This window comes from Choloepus didactylus, chromosome 5 (genome assembly GCF_015220235.1).
Source record: "Choloepus didactylus isolate mChoDid1 chromosome 5, mChoDid1.pri, whole genome shotgun sequence".
In the NCBI taxonomy this organism is placed as follows: domain Eukaryota; kingdom Metazoa; phylum Chordata; class Mammalia; order Pilosa; family Megalonychidae; genus Choloepus; species Choloepus didactylus.
The window spans coordinates 97,802,003-97,825,854 of record NC_051311.1 but is presented as its reverse complement, the minus strand read 5'-3'; the positions used below and the strand labels follow the sequence as shown (position 1 = coordinate 97,825,854).

The 23,852-nt window shown below is 35.2% G+C and overlaps 1 protein-coding gene across 13 annotated transcripts in view; it reads left to right on the top strand.

Moving 5' to 3' along the window:
- Positions 1-23,852, top strand: part of CACNA2D1 (calcium voltage-gated channel auxiliary subunit alpha2delta 1) — a 526,916-nt gene that overhangs the window by 421,099 nt on the left and 81,965 nt on the right. For all 13 annotated transcript variants that reach the window (XR_005217008.1, XR_005217009.1, XR_005217010.1 and 10 more), the window contains exons 8-10: positions 416-485; positions 2,559-2,609; positions 3,791-3,890. Coding sequence is in view for 10 of the 13 variants with exons in the window: in XM_037836528.1 (XP_037692456.1) it covers positions 416-485; positions 2,559-2,609; positions 3,791-3,890 (221 nt within the window). In the remaining 3 variants the exon portion in view is untranslated. The remainder of the gene's footprint in view (positions 1-415; positions 486-2,558; positions 2,610-3,790; positions 3,891-23,852) is intronic.

Sequence of the window (23,852 nt, the reverse complement as noted above, 5' to 3'; positions counted from 1 at the left end):
AATGAAAATACTGTATAGAGATAAATAATTGACAGCAGAGTTTCCCTTATTGGCAAATAAAATTTCTGTTAAGTTATCTTTTAGTAGAGGGGAAAGAAAATGTATAAGTGCTGGCCACCTAATAAAATAATATCAGGTGACCACTCAGCATACCCATATATCTAAAAGTTATACCTGGAATAATGTGAAAGAGAGAATTGAATTACATTGACATACTTCTGTAGTGCTGTGTTGTTTACCACTGTAAAAAAGAAAAAGATGAAGGGCATAAAAATGGTCTCTCTCATGTGATAGATAAGTAGATAAGTGGGATTACACATTTATAGTGTTTTGTGATTTTTTTTTCAGCATTACATTATTTTTGTAGAGCCTATCTAATATTTTTATTAAATTTCTCTCCTTTTATTTTTTTTAGCTTCTCCATGGGTCGATAATAGCAGAACTCCTAACAAGATTGACCTTTATGATGTACGCAGAAGACCATGGTAAGAATTTTTAAGTAGTTGTGAAAAGGTGAAATAGACCAATGACCGTTACATTTTTTTATTAGAAAGTTTGAGGGAGTCTTTTCATTATTAGAATGAATATTGTCTACTTATTTGAAGAGTTCTGGTGTTTGTATTTTAAATAAGTAAATTTAGTTAAAGGTGAATGAAGAGTTCAAGTGAATTTAAATTCATTTCAAATGGACTCTTTTTAGTTTTATGTTCAATGTCAGTTCTAAATATTTTTTAGCATTTCAATTGAAATGCTCCCATTTTGCTTGGGGTGGAGCTATATCAGAGCAGCTAGATACAGTAGGAGGTAATTTGCCACTGGCAGTGAACTGATGAGAAGTGGCCCTAGGGTAAGAGCTGCCCCTAGTTATATTCTCACATTTTATTTTTCCAAAAAGAAGTGTTATTTGTTCCTCACTAATAAAGCAACTCATTCTCCTAACATGAAACTCAGAAAATACTGATAACTCATATTTGCTCTTGCCGCAAAGCAACCACCATTAAAATCTTATATTTTATTTGAGTTTTTAAAAATATATTTAATTCATGGATATGTCTTTTTTTAATGAGTTTTTATATACAACATACTGCTTTGTAACCTACTCTTTTCATATAAATATCTTTGAGTGCATTTTCATGAGACAAGCCACTCATCGTTTTTAAAGAGTGAATATGTGTTAACTTATTTAAGCAATGCCCATTATTGGACATATAGGTTATTTCTAACTTTTTTCTAGGACTCAGACAAATTCTAAGAAGCTTGATGGCCAATTCAAAGGAAATGAATTTAAGGCTTTTAAGTGCCCTGTTAAACGTTCCAGTAGCACTTTACATGAACAACAGCCTGCTTACTAGTGCCAGTTTACACATATTATTATTGTTAATATTTCTCCAAGTATGGTTCCTGTGGAAACATGGATTGTTGAGTGAAGGCAAAGACTATGACGTCACATAGTTTGAGTCCAGGAATTCAGTTTTTTTGCAGGGAAACTTAGAAGCAAGGTATCAACCAGAAAAGGCAGAGAATAAACTGTCCTTCAGTTGAGAGGCATACCAGGATTAGTGTTAGGATACTAGATTTTAGCTAAATTGGTCTTCCATGGCAATACTCATACAACCCTGTTACTTTACCTTCTTATAATGCAAGTATGAGAAACAAACTTGCCTGTAAGGTATAAGCTATAACCGTTTTACCAACATATAGTCCTTGACAGCTACTAACTATGCTAGATGCTGTCTGAAATGAACTGGCAAATATTTAGCAGGTTTCTGAGAATTAGATTTAGAGCGATGCTAAGGAAGCTCCAGAGATCAGTGGAAAGTTGAGTTCAGGTGCAGCACCTCCTGTTGGGGAAGGCAGTTCCCTATCAGTCTGTGGACAGGCAACATGCACTTTTGGAGTCTTTCACCTACAGTCTGGTTTAACTCTTTCCAGAACTGCTGAACAATCTCCATAAAACTCTCAGAGTCTCTTTAAAATGCAAAGATTCTTATTCTGTAGGGTTGGTTTGAATTTGGGAATCAGTATTTTAAACAGGCTGTCCAGGTGGTTCTTGAGCACTATAAAGTTAGAGAGCCACCACTTGAAACTCTTGGCAATAACATTACACATCACTCTATTTTAAATTACATTATTGGTCATTTGTAGTTTTTTTTGTATTGCTTTTTCAAATTCCTAGACCACTTACCTATTTTTGTTTTAATTTTTTTTTGTCTAAAAATCTGATAATCTATTATTTGTTAGAGTGATTTTTTTAAAACATGTGGTCAACAAACTGGACTTTGTTTTTTTCCAGAAAAATGTTCTTCCATTAGTTAATTTTTTTGCTGCCAATATTAAAATACATCTCTTTATCTTTTATTGTAAATATATGAAAAACATAATTAAATATTATACCTCTGATATCTCTTATATGTTAAATATAGTTTTTTTCTTTCAGGTTGAAAATGTGGAATGTTTGCTTGTAAAAGCCTTTATCTGAGATCAGTAAATATCAATTTGATCAATTTCTATATCTGACATTTTAAAGCAGAAACAATAATTATCTGGATTTGTTTCAGGTATATTCAAGGAGCTGCATCACCTAAAGACATGTTGATTCTGGTTGATGTGTAAGTGCTTAAATATTATATATTTATTTATAAACTGAAGAATATGTGGAGAATTTAATAGCAACAAGTTGGGACTGAGATATGTATGATAGGTTGGAAAAAAGCTAAATAAGTATGATATTTTTAATCCCTAGACAAAGATACCATATCAAGATAGAAACAAAACCAAATTCTTATTGAAAGTGAGAAGAACTTTCTTTAAAATTGAAGATTATGGCATGGCAAAGTCTGACTTTTTGAAATGTTATTCTTTTGCTTTCAAGTTTTGATTTATATTTTTAAAAGTGTCAAAGTACAGGAATTTCTAAAACTACACAGTTCCTGCTGCAAACAAACAATTAGAAGCAGTAGTTGACCCTTAGTTGTTAATGATTCAGTTCAGTTTTAGGCATTTGGCCACAAAAACAGGAAAATAATAAATATAATAGAAGTGTATATGTGTGTGTGTATATATATATATATATATATATATATATAATGTCAAAACTGGAACTGTTTCAAGGGCAATGCTGACATACAAGAAAGAACTACTACAGGAGTTACAAGTTGACACACACACACACACACACACTCACACGCACACACACATTTATATAAAGAATATATCTTGCTATGGAGACTTATATTTTAAGAGTAATATCAAGGAATTAAAAAAAAAAGTATAAATTCCTTAGATTACTTTATCTGAGAGAGAATATCCTCATATATTCTTTGCCTTGTTGGAAGAAATGATCCAATGTTTTGTAGGAAAATAAATCCATGTTGGTTTAATCCAGACAAAAACTGGGCTCCCCCAGGGCAGTGACATTTTAGTAAGCTGAAATCCTCATTCCTAACTTGGTTAACAGAGTTGGTATTCAGTAAATATCTCTAGAGTGAGTGAATAGGGCATAAGTATCCATATTCTCTTAAAATAGTTGCTTGCCCTGTAATTTTTATTGTTTTACTTAGACAAATCTACGTACTGATACTGATAGAAAGAAAGACAAGATTTCTTTTAATTTTCATCCTCTCAAAAATCTAACTTTTTCTACTACTAAACTTTGAAAAGCCAAATTATTATTTGAATATCATATAAACGATCTAGAGTCAGTGCCTAAGTTACTTTTCTTTATGGTTTCCAATGTCTTTGATTAAATACATGGTGAGTAACCTGCATGGACCCATCTGTCTGTTGACAGGAGTGGGAGTGTTAGTGGACTGACCCTCAAACTCATCCGAACCTCTGTCTCTGAAATGCTGGAAACCCTCTCGGATGACGACTTCGTGAATGTAGCTTCAGTAAGTACTGGATCACTACATTTCTCTCTGAATTAAATCTTCAATTTCTATCTCCTCCTGACTTTAAATACTTTGCGGTGCTTAATCATAGATAGGCTGAGATATTTCTGATCTATTGCAAGACTATCTTTATGGATTGTCCTATCTTAGTTATTAATTCTCCTGTACCTCCAGGCCCATCTCCTTTTTAAACTTCTAAGGATTTACTTCTGAGTGAAGTAATTGAAGCAATGAACGTGAAAGAAAAGCATTCCACGCACTCTCCTTCACTCGGGGAGCTTCATTCGGTAACATGAGCCCCTATGCTTGGTACTGTTGTGACTCCTGATCATTAGCAACTTGGCAGTTTGATTATAGAGCAGTTTTCTGTTCATTATAATATAATTCACATTACACTCTGGTTACAAGGCCATAGTGCTTTATGAGTTTGAATTATGTTTTCCTTATTAGCACAGGAACTAGTAGACATTTGAATATGCTTTTTAAAGTTTTATTTCTCCGGATTTTCCTACTCTTAGCTAGAAAGTACTGAGCACTGAGGCAAATGAAACAAAGAAAAATGAATGTTACTACATTTCATTTCAATTCATAAAATTTAGACAGAAATTTTTGTGGGCAGTTTTCTTATGGCAGTAATTTTATATTTGAAGTGGATGTATTCTTAGAGATGTCGATAGAGAAGGAGAAATTTGTGGTGAGGTTGTTTTGTATTGAACACTTGAGAGTGGATTTGTCTCTGAAACCTCTTGGGATGAAGTTAGAGCTGCCAGTCTGCAGTCTGTTTACTCCCTTCACCCACAGAAGGAAAAGAAAGGTGGTAGCAGACCTGATATAATCTCCCTGTCAACTGGGGCATCAGAAAACTAGATTAATATTTACTAGGAAGAAGAGAATTAATCCCAGAAATGCTTTTAGTGGAATATCCCTGTCCAAAGGTAAATATAGTAATTAGAACCCAGGATCTATGAGACATGACTTCCTGGAAAATGTCTTGATGATACTACTCTCTGAGGAATAAATGGGAAATAATTCAAAATTTAAATACTCATGCTGTACAAGAGACCCTGTGAGCCTCCCCTAGAGACCTCCTCTCTTTGGTACCAGAGGGATTTGCCAAACATGGGAAATAATGACCTCGGGAGACACTTTCAATGTCCTGACCTGTCTCTGCTTCATCTGAACCTTTAGATTGTCTGTCATTGACGTTATTTAGTAAAACTGATACCGCATAAGATTTCTGAATCATGCCAGTTTGATTTTACAATCTGACCCTGTATGTTATCTCACCTCTCATTGAACAAAATGCAAATAAGTAAAATGTAGTGGTTGATCTCTCAAATAAGATGATCAGAAAAGATTTTTAGCTTCATTTGTTGACATACTGTTTATTACAGAGGTTTCTGAATGGTTGACTGAGAAAGAACTACTTTCTTCAGCATAGCAACATAGAAAGTCTTAAAATCATTAAATTAAGTGAAGACTTGGCACCTCTAATAAAATTTATATAAAATCAGCATATATTAAACATAGATAATGTCTTAATTTAGTTTCTTTCAGAAGCTGATCCTCACCATGGATTCCAGTGTAAGTAGTATAGTTAGGAGGTGAGCCCCAGAAATACCACCAGTAAAGGAGTGGGGAAGTGAAGCAAGGGAAGGCAGGAAGCCAGTTGAAGGATCTTAATTTAATTGAAAGGGTCTTGATCCTGTGGATGAATCCTGGAAGCTGTGTAGAATATGGATTTCAAAGTTATCTTGCCCAAAGGCCAAAAGGAGCTGTGGTTTTTAGTCACCAGTCTGCCCCATGTGTGGGCAGAGCAGACTGTGGCCACCAGAGGGAACACTGAACCAGAAAGTTGTAGGAACAGGTAGTTAGAAGCATGGCCAGTATCCACTCTATGCAGTCAGTGATTTCTAAAGATGTTGGATGGTCACAGTTTTTTCTTCAGACAAACGTAGTACAACATTAAGGTGGGCTGCTATAGTTAGAATCAAGGCTGTAACTGATACTCATCTTCTCTTTGCTCTGTGAACCTTCTTAATTTCCGTGGACCTCAGTCAGCATGTCTGCTGGTAGCTTGCTTGGTGGAATGACTCACATTCTGATCCCAAAGGACTAGGAATCCTGATTTCTGTGCCCATTCAAACAGTGGCTCCTGCAATTGTCCATTCACAGTTATCACCAAGCATGGAAGTGCTTAAATGAATCCCCTGAGTACCATGTATACTACTCTACTCACACAATTTAGCAGCACCCTCATGATAATCAGGGTCATGATGGCATGCTACCCCTGCCAGTAGAGTACCTTTATTCTTGCACTTTGGTGTACTAGCATGAGAAGCCCAAAATATCCAGACAGTAGCTGTAAATTTAGGGTTACTGAATTACTGAATTTCTTACTGTGCCCTACTGGCAGCACTTTTCTCCTTCCATCTCCCAACACACAACACTTGTAAAGAAGAACAGTCAGTTCAGCAAAACCTAAATTTGAAGGGACAGGAAGCACAAAATCCCCAAGTGGATCATTCTCAGTTGTGTTGAGAGGGATCACTCCTACTTTCTCCCCTTGGTTCCTGGACTTTTACCATTTTGGGACAGAGTCTGTGGAGGGAAGGGAGAACATGCTTTGTAGCATTTGCCAGTTTTCACAGTGCAAATACTCCCACCATAGCCAACTTCAGATTCCCAACATGAGGTCAACTGGTCTTTAAAAATTCCTGAATATGTAGCCATCAGTTTTTATGAGCAATTACAGGCTGGCTCCAATAAACCACTGGATGTTGCACCATGATTCAAAGCACATATTGCATCTTAAAGATCAACATTCATTTCCAAAGACTGTCATCCCCAAGCTGGAGCCTGAGTTGCACATTTAAGAGACTGTTCCAATGTTCTCTCAGGTTGGAAGCTTCTTGCATATGGTAGGCCCAGTGGATCCTGTGGTCTTGGGCCCATTACAGACCTCCTTTAGAGTAAAATGAATTGCTGTGTTTAATGAGATGCTATAGAGGGTCTCATGAAGATAAATCAGGCAGTATATAAACCCTGAAGATTAATGATACTGGATGAAGAACTGTTGAATATGTTATCATTAATAAGAAAAACAAATTTTAACACATACATCCACTCCAGGGTGGAAGGAATCTGATATAATCAAGTAGCTGGTTGTCCTCCTGAAGAGATGGCACCACATTGATGGCTCAGTATTGGACTATTCTGGTGGTTTGCTTATTTATCAGGGAAGTAGCTACGTCAAAGTTGGTGGGAAAGAGTCCATGCATATCCTCTATCCCTGCTACCAAGCTGCTCCATTCATGGACTCGCTGTGCAAGCTCTATGGTAGCCAAAGAGAAAGGCTGCATAACCTCCAGTAGACAAATGATCTTATGCACTCAATTGTTCAGTACCTCCTATGATATAGATCCACTGTAGTGGTAACTGATCCTGTGCCTACTCCCATGGGTCCATCAGTATGCTTCTTCTCCAGAACTCTCTGTCTGGGAAACATCTTCCAATCTTGCTCCTTCCAGGACCCTGACCAAAGAGCCAAGCCACTCCCACTGCACAGGAGTCCCTGTATTTTCTTACCTCAGGACACTAGTTCCTCCACACCAAGTTCATGACCAGGAGTATTTTGCCTCAAGATCCCTCAAGATCCATTCTCTGGTATGTTCTCTCAGTGTCTGCTGGTTCATGTTAGGCAGATCTTGAAGCTCTTTTGTTGAATATTCTCTGTTTTTCTTTCCACTGGAGCAGAGACTGTACTTTTCCAGGTGGGTCATGTTGAGACCTGACTTATTTGATCCCTGGAATCCCTGAGGGGAGATGGGATCAGATCTTGAGGAGCTCAAGCATCATCTTTCATGGTCTAGGCAAGGAGAAGCTGTTCCTCTCTGAGAGCCAGGGGTTGCTTCTGCCTGCCTGGGGGGTATAGGGAGATCTGGAAGTTCAACGTTTTCAAGTGCATCCACCCAGGTGCTCTCATCCCAGTCTAATCCCACTCCTATCATTTCCTGATGTTGGCATAGGAAACTTGCTAGGGCTGTGAATGCAGCCTGTATTATACTCTGTGACTCTGAAAATCAGATTCTGAGCCCAATTTTTACCACACATTGGCCTTCCCACTGTAAGAGATGATAATTCTCTTTATAAGCTGCCATAGAAGCTTTCTGGCTTTCACATTGTTGATAGTTGGCTGACCTGAACTTTTCAATGTCTTCAGTGAAATTTAACAACTAACCAACTCCTAGCCTTGTGAATTACTGTTACTCCATATCTCTCAAATGCTAATTACATTGCATGAGCCAATATATCCCCTTCAAATTATAATCTATTCCGGTTACCACATCTGAAATTCTTAGTAATTGTGATGCTACAGTAAGTGAGGGGTTTTCTTGACCCCAGTTACTATGGGACATCCAGTTACCAACAGGGTTTCTGTTACCATCTGGCTGGTAAGTGATTCGATTACAGAATTCCATCCTGAGACTCTGCTTCCTAAGAACACTACTGAGATCAACTATCTTAAATAGAACCTGAGAACTAGAACCTGAGACAAGATTCAAGTATAAATGGCTTATTTGGAAAGCAATTCCAGGAAATATGGTAAGAGAAATGGGGGAAGTAAAACAAAAAGAAGAGAGCTAGTAAGTGATGCATTACCAAGCAAGTTACCACTAAGGGGAACTGGAGCTTAATCCTATAGGGTAATTTTGGGAAACAGTATAGATCATATGATCAGAGTTACCCCTTCCAAGAGAAAAATGAACTGGGGTATATAAAATTGAGGACTGCTCCCTGCCATTTCTGGACCACCATATGCACAGGCAGTTAAATGTTGGGCTGGCTTATGGGTAGGACACTAACTTATGCTTCAGACAGAAACTGCACAATGCTATTAATATTTACATATTTAAAAGATTTCTGATTAAACAACAGAAATGGCTTTGAATGAATTTTATGCTTTCATCATTTAACCAGCAACTAATATTACTTTCCCAGTTAATGTAAAGAAGTTACATGGGATTGACATTGGGATTTTCAATGCCTGACGACTTTTAAAGACCATTGCATTCCCTAAAAACAAGGTTTTTAATTATGAATTATCTTAAAGAAAATTAGTTGAGTTATTAAGACACACAATGATTAGGAAACACAACAATTCTATGAGTTAGGAAATATTATCCTTAATTAAAGAAATGAGGAAACAAGTAGAGAAAATTCTAGTAACTTTCCCAGTGCAGAGGACAGGATTGCAGCATAGGAGGGTTAAGAGTCTAGATTTAACCAAAAAAGTTAGGGGGCTGATTCTTCAATAAATACATAGAATACATTCACTAATTTTGTATTTTACCTGACACATTGAAAGAATTTCTAAAATTCTTGTGATTAGGTTATGAAAGTGATTGGGTTATAAAAGCAAATAGAAACACTTCTTTGTAAATGTAATTCTTATTTTTTAAGAAGAATGTCATTTGTGTTTTGGTAGAGGGATTTTTTTTTAAGGAAATTTGCTTTATTTAGACTTGAAAAAGCAAATTTGAATTGGATTACTATTACAATTGCAAATAAACACTGAAACAGTATACTTGAAGTATACATTGTGCTTATATAGTATATTACATATATTCAGTTCCTTTAGCATATCTTTTGTGCCTGTCATAACTCATATATTCTTGATTACATTTATATGTTATTTAGTGTCAATCACATTAACTCTGACTTAAAAGAAATTCTCCATTTTTGCTGTCATTGTTTATTTTGGAAATAAATTTCCTGAACTTGATATATTTAAAGAAAATTAATACTTACCCAACATTTTGACAATAGAAAAATAAAGTTATATTTTTATTTTTAACAGATAGGTATTCCTCATGAAATACAAATTTAGCAATTTAATGGTTTGGAAATACTCAGAAAAAAAATCCTTCAAGATATATTTATAATGTCAGTTTGTGTGTATGTGTGTGTGTATTTTTTTCCTCTTTTCTCTCTGAAACTCTTTGTAAATCCAGGAAAGTAACAATATAACTTTTTACCTTTGTATCTGCAGTGATGCATAGTAATAAGGCACTGAGGAAACCAGGGAGTGCTTCTATAGTTAAATTTGATAGTATGTTTCCCACAAAGCCCCATGCATTTTTCTTCATTCTCATACCTAACATCATGTCAGTCATCCCAGGAGTAATGGGATAGTAATCTATACCAACACTTTTCCAAAGTTGCCCAGAAATACCAGACAGAAAAACCAAGCAGCCTCTCATTTTCAGGTTCATATATATAGTTTATTTTATTATTATTATTATTATTATTATTATTATTATTATTTTGTAAAGAATGGTTTTTTTAATGCTTAAATGTCAGATGACAGAACAAATGCTGTATCATTTCCTGGTGTTTCTGGTATCTCCAAGGCTGTTCTTTGTTGCAGGAGGGAAACCTGCTGTTCGGGAAAGCTTAAGTGCAAGCATAATATAGCTGTTTTCCCACTAATCCAGTTATATGCTTTGATAGAAGTAAGTGGTAGATGATAGGAACAGCAACTGAATCACAGCATGTTCTGATTTATAAGCAAAATTTCAAATGTTGACACAGGGAGAGGAATTTGTTTATGAATATAAGGGAGCTTGTACTGTAAGCCAGTGGAGGCTGAAAGGAAAATACATATTGGTAACAGACAATATGTCAAAAGTTAACAAATGAAGATCCTCATGTAGTTCAATAAAACCACATATTTCTTTCCTACAAATTAGATGCAAATATTATGGTTAGGTTAAAGATCTTTAAGCAACTTTTCTTCCAGGGAAGTTTTCTAGTTCATGGATATTATAAAATGCTGTCTTTGACAACTCACCAGAAAAAAATGATGAAGTGTCATTTCTTCTGATATCATTGCTATTGGTTGTAGGAAAGAACTGGCTTTTTTTTTTTCTGTTTTCATAAGCTCCACCTTTTGCCCAGACTATAGGTCACTTAAATAGCAACTCTAGAAGTGAGTGTCTATAAATGCAAGTGCAAAATGAGAACTGAGGGAACACAGCCAAGCAGGTGTCTGGGAAGCTGAGCCTTACCCTAGCCTGGAATCTTTCCCTTAAATGCAACTCTTAAAAATGCCTGCAGATTTCCCAGGGTACATACCTCTGTGTGACTAGTTTGTGCTCATGTGCATCTATATTAACAAACAACACTGAATTTGATATTCTAATGATTGTAAAAGTCTTTCTTTTCCACAGAATATGGATAAAGGAATTGATACTTGTTACTCTATTTCTAGTAAACAGCAAGGTGATGCAATGATCCAGTCTACAGATTTTACCTGCATTGACATTGCTAAGGCTAATTCTCCAATTAAGTGATCCAGGATTTACTTTTAGATAATCCTGCCTCCTAGATGTGCTTGTAGAATTGCATAGTGATAGAGCACAGCCTTTAAAACTACTTGCTGTGTGATCTTGTACCAGTAACCCAGCACTCAGTTTCCTCCTCTGGTAAAATGGAACAGAATTATATTTAACTTGTCAAAATATTGTGAAGCACCAAATGAAGTAACACATGTAAAGTGCTTATATATCAAAATGGCTATTATGATGTTGGTAGGTGTTGGTGGTTGTTGTCATTATGTTCCAACAACATTCTACCAATTTGGGGGAGTCAATTCTTCATGGATCTGTCATGTTTCTTCAGGTCCAAGCATTAATAACCAATTTGCTCTGATTTATTTACATTTCAGGATAGTAAAGACACAGGTGACTCTATATCCAGTGAACACAGATGAGTGCCAGTGCTTTTTGGGTAAAATTTTTCCAAGTACATCTACTCATTTAAGTCTTCAGTATAGGTAAAGAGAATGACTTCTCTACCCAGAAGATATTTACATTGCAAGGTAATTAAGATATTGTCTCTCTGGAGGGGAGTGGGTTGCCTGCCAGCAACCCCTATGGAAGATCAGGGGCTTCCTCATCTTGGGGGACCTTCCCTGTAACGTGGCCTCTGTTTCTGCAGGGAACACCTGCTCCTTCTCACATCACTCTGTGGTAATTGGGGTTTGGGGAACCTGTGCAAAGATTACTCTGGCTATTTCTACTGCTGTAATTAATAAATTGCTTTTTCTGCCAATATCTATGAAAGTGTAGCAGGCTAATTTGTTAGCTTGAAAGTAGGGTAAAATCTCAGACATTTCACAATTCCTGACTTGACAGCTTAACACCAACCAATGTCAGAGTCGGGGTTCATTTAAATACTGAATCTCACTGAGTATGCAAGAAAGATATGATTTGTATTGTTCTTTTTCCTGGGTGCTTTAGACTTCAGATTTCCTTAGAACATATGCCTGATGTATTCCTAAACAAGGACATGGTTTTATTATATTAGGAACTTTACTACTGAGATTATGATAATGGGCATGTTTGTAAGCTATGGCACAATTTGAAAACCCTATTTTAAAAATTAGGCCCTTTTTTGCCAGAACTCAAGTAAAAAAAAAAATGTTTGGCATGCCAATTCAGTGTTGTGACAAATGAATTCTAAGAAAGTAATTTCATTCCATGTCTTATAAAATAAAATCATTCATCTAGACCAAAGGTAGACCAAAGGAGAACTTTATGTTGATCCATATCTCATTCTTGTCAACATGCAAGAAGATTGAGTTCATACCCTTGCTAAGTGAAGTGTGGCCAAGCAACCTGAGCATCACCTGACAACTGGCTAGCAAGGCAGACCTAAGGAGCCAGAGTCTGTATTTAGCAAGTTCCCCATGTGATTCCTACACACTGGTTTCCACCACATTACTATTGAGTGTATGTACAACAGGCTTGTTTTATTTCATTATAAAAGAATAAAATCAGGAAGTTGGCATACAACTAGGAAGCTCCATTTAGAAAAGTCTAATAGACATCTATTTGGGGCTTGTAACTTGTTATAACTAATAGCATTTATCATTGATTTAGATTTTAAGATTTTTTATAATTCATAGCATTACTAATTTTATGGATTTTATGAACAATTTTATTCTGTATCCATTTACTTTGGGAGGATTATTTCAAAAGCATGAAGAAGGAGTAGAATTACAGTCATTAGAAGAACTAAAGCTGTCTCCTTTGTATATTCTTGAATTTTTTTTTTTTATTGGTAAAGATGGGTGCTTTTTTATTAAAAAAAAAATTACATTTAAAAGACACCTAAAGAAATTACGTACCTGTACTGTGAAGAGAAGACTCTGAATAAAGGGATTATAATAACAGGGCAAAGTAATAAAGGTTATTTAGTTTTTTATAAAAGAGATTGCTGGATGATAACATAATTGCTTTATAAGTATAAGGAAATTTTATAAAAGGTGTTGACAAGCATGATAAATATTTTTTCCATTAATTACATGTGCACTAAAGATAGTTTTTGGCCTTAAGAATTAGTTTTTATGCAGTTTTAGGAATAGCAAATAATATTCAAGATGAAGCAGAAGGAATATTTTATTCTGCGATATGCTCTTGTTTTTAAAAATGTAAAATTTATCAACCTGTTTGCTTGGGCTTGAAAAACTTGGGAAAGGCTCTCTATCCCATGAGCACAGATGACTGCCAGTGCTTATTGGGTAAAATTTTTCCAAGACCATCTACTCATTTAAGTCTTCAGTATAAGTAAAGAGAATGACTTGGACTGACCGAGGCTATAGCCTTAGCAGATCTGCTCGCATATTTAAATAAAATTAAAATATCATATTTACTCTTATTTAGCAGGCTTAAAATTCATAAAAAAATAAATTATAAATTGATACTATACTAAGATAGTTAATAGTAGAATGCATACACTTTAAGCTTAATTGTTGAGTAAGCAAAATTCATTTCAGCAAATTCTTCAGGGACTAAAAAGGTATTTTGAGGATTTTGATGTGTATACTATATTTTGAAAAAAAGAATGCTAAGACATGAAAACCTTTTCATTGTATTATCCACTGTAAGGGGCTTAGTCATAAACTGACAATTTGTATCTTAAGTTATCTTATAAATTTCATTTGCAAATATTGGCACTTGCTTTTCCCCACAACTAATGCACCCTTCTAATGTTTTGTTCAGTAATTCTTGACTTTTGCATCCTTGAAATTATATTTCAAGATTTTTTTTCACTCCTTCCCAGTGTCTTCCCTGCTTAACTGTGTTCTATTGATAGATATTGTAAAAGTAGTTCATTTTTTTCATTAATTTATACCATAGTCTGCTCTAGATTTTTCAAATATGTATGTTTGGTCTCAGTGGAGTGAGTCAGAGTGAATATAATTCTGTCAACACTAGCTGATAACTTTCATCAATGGTTTTTGTTGATTCCAGTTGCCATTTCATGTTTAAAAGTACTGTTGGTCATTGTGAACACAATTAACAGCACTGAATATCTATCTGAATATGATTACAAGGGGAAATGTTAGACTGTATATATGATAACAGAATAAAATTTTTAAAAAAATCCATGGAACTACACTACTCAGTGAACCCTTAGGTAAACCATGGATTTCAATTAATAGAACAATTATAAAAATGTGTTATCACCAATTGTAACAAATGTTCCGCACCAGTGCAAGGTGGTAGGGGTGGGATGGTATATGGGAATCCTGTATTTTATGCATGATTGTTTTGTAAACCCCTGACTTCTCTAATAAATAAAATAAAATAAAAAAAAAAAAAAAACAAAAACAAACATTGGTGATGATAGTAAGTGTGCTTAAGAATTAGATCTGCCTTTCCTGTTAAGTATGAATATTATAGATATATACAGATTTGAAATCACCTGTGCTTGCTGTTAGATTAGTCTTGGTGCTTCTGAATCTAGATAGCTGCATGCTTATTTCCTCACTTTGTTTAGGTCTTTGCCCAAACACTACCTTATCATAGAAGCCATCCTTAACTACGGTATCTCAAATAGCAGTCCAATTTCAGTTATTCTCTACCATATTATCCCACTTTATTTTTCTTTATAGTATTTCTCTCCACCTCACATTTTATATAGGTATTTGTTCTTTGTTTATTGTCTGTATCCCTGAACTTCTCCCCTCCCAAGGAATAGATGCTCCTTTGAGAACAGAAACCTGACTATCTTGCTCAAATGTCACTGTAGATACATTTCGCAGCACATACTAAATACTCAATAAACATTAATTTACCAAATAGGGATGAATGTCTTTGAAAAAAAGAAATGTGGCCCTTCTTGAATTGACTCATAATAGTGCTTAAAAAAAAAAAAAGTGCTACATGGACATCAGAATTTTATAACAGAGTTCAATCAGGGATAAGTATTTTTGTGTTTTTATATCACTTGAGTCAGCTTCACTCATAATTTCAGGGCTGTAGTATCTCTGTTCTACAAACTCATTAGATATGTATATCATTCTCTTTGTGTTCTTTAAGCAAGCTGAGCGATCACCACACTAACTGCTGCTTATTCAACTAGGAAAAATTTCCTCCAAATGATCCGCTTCAGGTCTCACAAAAATATTAAATGTATTGATCAGCTCTGCATCACAGTGTAGGTAAGGAGGAATAGATCAAAGAGAATGTCGTCATTTGATCATTTCATTAAGGTTTAATCTTTGGGAGCTGCCATTCACATTTTAAGAGGGCCATGAAAAAATATTTGTAAATAGAAATAACACTGATTTGATTATTTTATCTCAGAAATGATGGAGTAAGAAAAAAAAGTTGCCCATAAATTTGGTTGCACAAGTGCGATGGAATCAGGATTGCCCGGTGGCAATCATAAAAGATGGTTGAAAAACATAAAAGATGGTTGACGATCAAAGAAACTAAGTGCATTTAAGAAACTGCATGTAAGGCAAAAGAATGGCACACTAACAATTGACTGCAATTTTTCAAAACATTTATTAGGAAGGTTTAAATGTTTTCTGTGTCAAACAATAGATTCAATGTATTTAAAATGCCACTTGGGACTTAAATAAGATGTATTTAATATTTCAACAGAGGTGAACAGACTGAATGTTTGGAATGATTCAAGTTAATTAGAATATTTGTTTAAAAATGAAAATGTTTCTTAAAAGTTTTCATATGTTATTATGTTTCTAGGCAAAAAATGGATTTTGCCTTTATAATTCTGCCAATATTTTCATTTCTTTATTGATGCAATTTTTTGACATATACAAAATTTATTATTCCACCTCACTTACGGTTTTTTTCTGATAGTTGAAACTATAAGATGAGAATTATATGATTTTAATGCTTGAGATGTTTTTCAAGAGATCTGATAGAGCCCTTTATTTTAGATAAAGGGAGCGTAATGCTCAGAGGAGATAATTCAGTCAATTTTGGTCATGTTGTTTCTTAGAGGCAAGGCCTGGACTATAGCTTAGCTTTTCTGAATTGAATTAAGGAATGGAAAATGCTTTATCAATATATTTCTGTGTTTATACAATGGACCAGTAAAGCCACAAACCAGCAGCCTGTGTTGGTGACAGCACCATCAATTTGAGGATGGAGTGATCAAGTCTAGTGGTGCTATTAGAGTAATTACTGGAGAGAGGCAACACCTTCTGGTTTTCCCTGGACGGAAATTAATAAAAGAAAGTTATATCACATGCATAACAATATATAAAAATGTTAATTACTTAGCAATTTTTAATAATGTATTTAGAATCTGTATTAAAAAAGAGAAAATATGAGATATATTTAGAAAACATGAAATGAAAATGCAGTTAATAAACGAGGAATTAATAAATAATTAACTCTTCCTGGAATGAAAATCCGAATAATGCGAAGCTGTAAGGTTTTCACAGGTTATTGTTAAACGCAGTTTTTTCAATTTGGCAAAAATGTTTCCAAAAATCAATAGGAAGAAAATTTTGAGAAAAAAATAGCATGTCAGGGTGTTTTAACTCCCTTGACTGCTCAAGCAAGTACAAATCAATGAGTCAGTTTAAACAATGGGAATTTAATGGCTCACGGTCTTGAGGTGAGGAAGAAGTCTAAATCAAGGCATCATCAGTTTGATGCTCTTTCTCTGAAGACTGTGGCTTCAGGGGCTGGCTCTTGCAATCCTTGGTCCTTAGCTTGTGCTTATAAAAGACTCCAGTAACAGGATTAAGACTCATCCTGGTTGAGGTAGGCCACACCTGAACTGAAGTAACCTCATCAAAAGTTCCTGTTTACCTGGGTTCACACCCACAGGAATAGATTACGTTTAAGAACTTGTTTTTATGCTGTGGTTACAGCCCAAACAGGATGTGATGGCTTACTCTCTGGTATTGAAACATAAAGCTATGCTAATTAAAGACCATAGAGAAAAGTTTGTCTGACAGTTTGGGTTTAAGGTTTAGCTTTGCCTCTTGGTTAGTTGACTCTGGGCACTTGACTTAACTCTGTAAGCCTCATTTCCCGTACTGTACAATAGGAGTCTTGTTAAAACTAAAACCAAAACCAAGCTTGTTGTATGTTAAAAGAAATAATGCATATAAAGTGCTTAGCCAGAAACACACATGATTCTGATACATGTCAGTGAATATTTTATTAACTTTTAAAAGTAAGAAATTAATGAAATAATGGAAAAAATAAAATAGATTCTAAAAATACATCAAAAATTCTAGAAATGCATCTAAAATCTTAACTTACAAAGAGATCGTCATGAACAAATGATTACTCAAAAGACTCTGGAAGAATCGACTGTTTTGAAAAGACAAATAGATTAATTGTTACTTCATACTATTGGGGAAAATAAATATCACCAAGATGAAACATCAAAATGTAAAATAAACTAATAAAGCCATGAAACATGAGTAGAGAACATAGATAAATATTCACCTGATGGATAGATAAAGATTGTCAAAGCATAAAATTATTTTAAGAAATCATAAATGAATAGTTTGATAGATTGAAAAGGTGAGCAATGCGCTGGAAACTATTTTCACAAGTATTATCTACAGGTGAGCATCTGTGATAATTACAGCTTGTTATGCATAATATTTTTTAAAAAAACATTCCTAACCTAATTAGGCAATGACAGGGACTAATGTTCACAAAAATATATAAAAATTAATATATAAGCCATCCAGGAAATTCAAATAACTAAAATATTGAAATACTGTTGTTACTTACAAGTCAGCAAATAGAAAATGTTCATGAACATTGTTCATGAGGGTGAAAGGAAACTAGCACACATATACATTAAATTGGCTCAGAATTTCTGGAAAATGATTTGGCAATAGCTCAATGTCAGACTCATTCTTAACTGGAAATACGTCAGCTATTTTCTCTGGATTTTAGGATAATTGACAATTTGTATTGTTTATTTATCATCTTGTGTAGTTGCCTAGTTTCTTATGAAAAATAAGGAAACAAAAATAAATTTTTAGAAGTATGTTTGATAGGATTATGTGCGTAGAAGCATAAGCATAATCAAGATTGGGAAGATCACGGCCATTGTTCACTTTCCTTTTATTTTCCTGCATCGCCATCTGGTGGCCACCATTTGGGATAACTTCTGATACCATAATTGCAATTGTGTTGCCTTAATATAAACATGTTATTATCTAAGTTGTTTATTTAATTCAAGGTATTAATTTAATTACACTTTATATAATTTACATGTTATATGTTATATGCTAAATTATGTAAAGTCACTAACATTCTGTAATTTAAAAACATACCCATGTTCCAAAGCAGGTCTGAATTTGAGTTCATGTTTTTGCTGATCATCTGTCCACCGTGAGCCATTTTGCACTGTATTTCTTTTATATGAAAAAAAGGAGAGAAAGCATAAAATTAAGGCATACTCTAAGATATAATGCAGATACTGAATGATTTTTCAAAAACCAAGGAATTATAAATTATGTCTATTTTGCCCAATGAAAATGTTTTATGACTAAACAGTGTAGAAAGTATCCTAAATAAAGTCTGTCTTTATACCAGTTTAGAATTCATGGATCAGGTGAATGGACTTTGTGAGGTGGCAGGGTGAAAATTAAAAGGAAATTAAAAGATTAAATGGGCCACTTCTTTTTTCTGCAGTTCCAAGGAGAAGGATAACACTCTTAAGAGTTTCCCTTATCCCTAATTCCTAAAGTTCCCAGTGGAAACTCAGCAACCATTTCAAAGGAAGACTTTGTGTTTCAATGAAGGTACATTACAACTGCCATTCCTAGACAAGGGGCCCTCTCAAGGAATTTAGGCTTGACTTGGTGTATATCAAAGCGATACTAGCATCTCATCATTTGTATCCCAGGATAATGCAATGGGCATTATCTCTCTCTATGAGAAATATTTTGTAGAAAAATTTCTAATCCAGCAGAGGGTATCCGAACAAAAATATACTCCATATTTTCAAAACCAAGAGTTAAGTTACTTCATTTGAGAAATTAACAATTTATTTGGGCCCTTAGGTGTCTTTGAATTTGGTGTTTTTTCTTCACTATGAAATTTAATAGGAAAGTCCTTTGGAAACATTGAAGTTGACTGATCCTGGTTATCCCAGAGACTTTTCTACCATTAGAAAGTGAAAGACATTTGTATAGTCCTGTTAGTTAATTTTATTTAAAGGTCACTTAAAACTGACATCATTTTTCTCAATCTTTTTCATGAGTCCTTTCTGATTTCAGTACTGCATGTACTATTTTTTTTACTAGAATAATAAAATAAAAAGGTAATTTTAGTTGCAGTTATTTAACATCTACAGTGTGCCAGACTATGCTGGGTGTTCCACATACATTTTCATTTGACTATTTTAACAGTATCAATTTGGACAGAATATATTTATGAATGTGCAAATTTAACACAATTCCTATACTTATAAGTCTATGGCTTGATTATTGGTCAACATTTTGCACTGGCTTCTAATTTTCTTAAACTCCACATCTCCAGAGTTGTATTGAAATATATTCATGCACTCATTCAGCAAATATTTATAGCATACCTATTATACATCAAGTACTAAAGATGCAGTACTTTAGGTGCAACAGATATTTTCTTTGACCACATGGAGCTGTCTTTGACCACTCATCTGATGGGAGGGTCCACTTTTCAAGATATCATTGTACAAAGAAATGTACAATCATAACTGTGATGTATTTCTGTAAAAGAAATACATAGGCTTAGGAGTGCTTATTATAGGATTATTTTACCCACTCCAGGAAGGTCATGAAATGCTCCTGTGAGCTAAGTAGGGACATTCTACTGGAGAGGAGGGGAAACATAGTTAGCCTCAGCCTGTGTGACTAGGACGAAGTCAGGAACCGGGTATATAGAAGGAGAAAATAAAGAACGTCGGTGTATTGAAGTAGAGATACAAAGTTCTCTTGATTTTTACCCCAAGTGCCAATGTTAACCCCACTCCCACTGTAACGATGCCAGCCAAGACTTTTCTGAGCAGTTCTGCTCACGGACCCACTTGGCTGAATTTTGTGTTACCAGAAAAGGAGTCAGTGTTAGTTAGTTTCCTAGTGCAGTTAGTGCGATATATACTTTTTCAAGTATTTCTTAATAAATGCCAAAAGCAGGGCTCTTCATAACTATCTTTTGACTCACCACACACAATTTCAAAGGTTTGTAATGCTATATTATTAAGCTTGTGCCCCTAGGTCTTTAATATGTGGTTTATAAATTAAAATCTGGGCACATGTTACCAAAGACCACAGTTTCAATTCGTGGGAATAAACCTGTTGTGGTGGTGGTGGTGGTGGTGGTGGTGGTGGTGGTGGTGGTTGTTTTCCTATTCTAAAAGCAGATGAGTCTAACACATCTGTGAAACATGTTCTTATCTAATTTAGAATTTTAAAAATTTCTCATCACTTTCCTAGGAGAATTACATTTACAATAAGGACCTACACTTTTAAGTTATTCCTTTCTCTGCATTATTTATGAGTTTTGCTATGACTGCAGTATTTCTTTTATACACCTCTGAATTTGTATTTAATGAATTGAATTTACATTTAATCAGGTTGTGTTAAAGTGACAATAATATGCTCTTCACTTTTCTGTGTTAAAAGCAGGCCAAGGCCAACTGAAAGACTCGGGGTGATACATTATTCAGTGCTCATTTTCTGCTTAACTAGTAATTTTATGATGATTCATGGTTTAACTAAATCAGATAATAGCATTTCCTGTAACCATTTCTAATAATTCTCTAAGACAGATTTTTACTATTAATGTGTTGGCAAACTATATTTTACTTACTAATAAAGGGAAATTCTCACATTCTTTTGTTTTCAAAATGGAACATATAAAATAAGAATGAGTTCAATTATCAAGGAATGGAAGGGGCAATAGGACTGGCCATTTGGATCTGAAAGTATTAAGTTTTCAACATTAGAATTTATAGTAAACAGTAAATAAATCGATCAGAACTTTTCTGTCTCTTGTTTGTACCTAAAAGTAGAGTTTCAAAATAAAAACAAAGTCCTCAAGTTATTTGTCTGTGAAGGACATTTTACTTCCTGTTTTGTCTGTATTCTCTTCTAACCTTCCATCTCTTTCCTTGCTTTTAACTGATCACCACACGTCATTGTTCATTGGAGGAAGCGAAAGCCACAGGAAGTAACTCTCGTCTCATTACCAAATCTACATGCCACCTGCATCTGTACCCAGCTTCTACTCAACAAGGAAGTGGATATACATTTTCCTAAAGAACCAGACCATTCTAATGCCATCTGGATTCCATCCTTCCCCACCTTTGATGGAAATTTGGTTTTCACCTATCCCCTATTTCCTGCATCTTTATTCTCTTCCTCTCTTCAGTATCCATCCCCTCATACTCTACCAAGCCCTGGCTCTGAAAAATCTTTTTGTGACCCCAGGTTCTTCCCTCCAATTATCACCCTGTTCTTCTGTTCTGTTTCATGGCCAGGGCACTTTGGAGATTTGCCTCTGCATACGCTCCTACCTCCCTTTTGTCCTTCAATGCATTCTGTTTGGATTCTGATCCCACAGAAACCTCCCTCCTAAGATCAGCAATGGTGTTCATAATGCTAAGTCCAATGGGCAGTTTTCATCCACATTTTCCCTCATTTACTCTTTTCAAAGCCCCTACAATGGACATACTATTTTTATTCCCATTTCATCCACAAGAAAACTAACGCACAGAGAGGTTAAATAATTTGCTTATAGTCACGTAGCTGGTAGGTGATACAGAGCCACATTCAAACCAGCAACACATCTTGCTCTTTTGCTCATCCACATACTCAATCCAGTACCACGTCCTATTGATTCTGTTTTCAGAATATATCTTGAATCCCCCCCTTTCTGACCATCTCCACTAATAAGGAAGCCATTATATGCCTCCTAATCATTGTCCCTCTTTAAATTTTGCTCATAATCACACAGCTAATAAGTGATAAAGAGCCAGGATTCAAACCAGCCTCAGGGCAGAAGAGTCTGCGATTTCTCAAATCCATTTCCCAGCCAGAATGATCTGTTAAAATCATAAATTCTTTTGCATGAGGCCTAAAATCTTTCAGTGACTCCCCATTATGTAGAGAAGAAAATCCAAATTCCTCAGCATTTCCATTAGATTCCACAGGACTGGTACCTGCCTCCCTCCCCAAGCTCATTTTATACCTTTGTTCTCACGTGTGATGCAGCTAAACTCTCCATTTCTGTGTCTCTAAAAGAGTCTCTCTGTTTCCACAACAGGACCTCTGCACACACTGTTTTATTTGCCTGGAATGTTCTTCCTCCATCTTCTCCACTGGGACAATTCTCTAGACTCAGAGAAAGTGTCATTTCTCAGAGAAATCCCTCCCTCACTGCTCATAGCCAAATTAGGACCCCCCTCCTGATACTCCTGATATTATTTTGCTTTGTGGAACTAATCATAGTTTATAGCAATATGTTGGGCATCATTGTGGCGGAGTAGATAAGAGCACAGACTTTTCTTTCCTGATGCTGGTTTGAATCCTGGCTCTCTGTCACTTATTAGCTGTGTGACTGTGGGCAAGTTATTTAACCTCTCTGTGCTTCAGTTTCTTTGTGGATAAAATGGGGATAATAATAACTACCTCATATGGTGTTTGCAAGAAATAAATGATTAACACTTGCACATAGCACCTAGTAAACACTGTATGTTTGCTTATATATGTATATGGTGTGTGTGTTAATGTCTGAAAGCACAATAACATCACATACCATTATACTTGGCATATACTGAGCTTCCAGTAAATATTTGCCTGAAAGATTGTTGAATTGTGCATTACACTTTATAAATATGCTTCAGTGACCTTCAGAGAAAAAAGACTGGTGCATTATAAGAGCATATAATCACTTATAAAATTCATATTTTGGCTTGTGACTCACCCATTAACATCATTTAATTATATGGTTTTGATCTGAAAATATCTTCAACATTTTATCTTACTGAGTACCTGCCTTCTAGCAAGTTTGTTATTATTACTCTTAATTTGCAGTTGTAACAGTCCAGGCCCAGAGAGCCTGAGTGAATATATACAGATTACAGGGTTCATGTATTGTGGAATGGTCCCATTCATCTCAGTGTCTTGGATCTTATTGAAGTAATTCTTTTCTTCTTATCTTTATGGAAGTATCCAATGAACTATGTGAATCCTCTTTCTAGGGTTGGTGAAATTAATGCTGGTGGCCATTCTTAAATTTTCAGTTTGGGGCAGGTTTCTTTGGAGTTAATGTCCTCTCCTCCTGTAGCCTTTTCGTAGCTCAGTCCTCATCACTTAGAACACGTAACCATCTGCCGTGGCCTGCCAGCCCACTACCTTGCCTTCATGTTTCCCCTGCATTCCTTATATAACCTCCAGAGTTGTATTTCCAAAAGTTGCCCGGTTGTTCTTGATTCTTCCAGATTGGTGTTCTTTCTCATCCCCCATTTTAGAGGTAGTGTATCATCAGATTTCAAAATTATAAAAGCTCCGTTTCTGTCATCCAGTGTACAATTTTTCCACCCAACTTTTCCTGTGAGAGGCATGTCAACTTCCATCTGCATTCTGGCTTCTGAATATAGTTAGAGGTTTGTCTA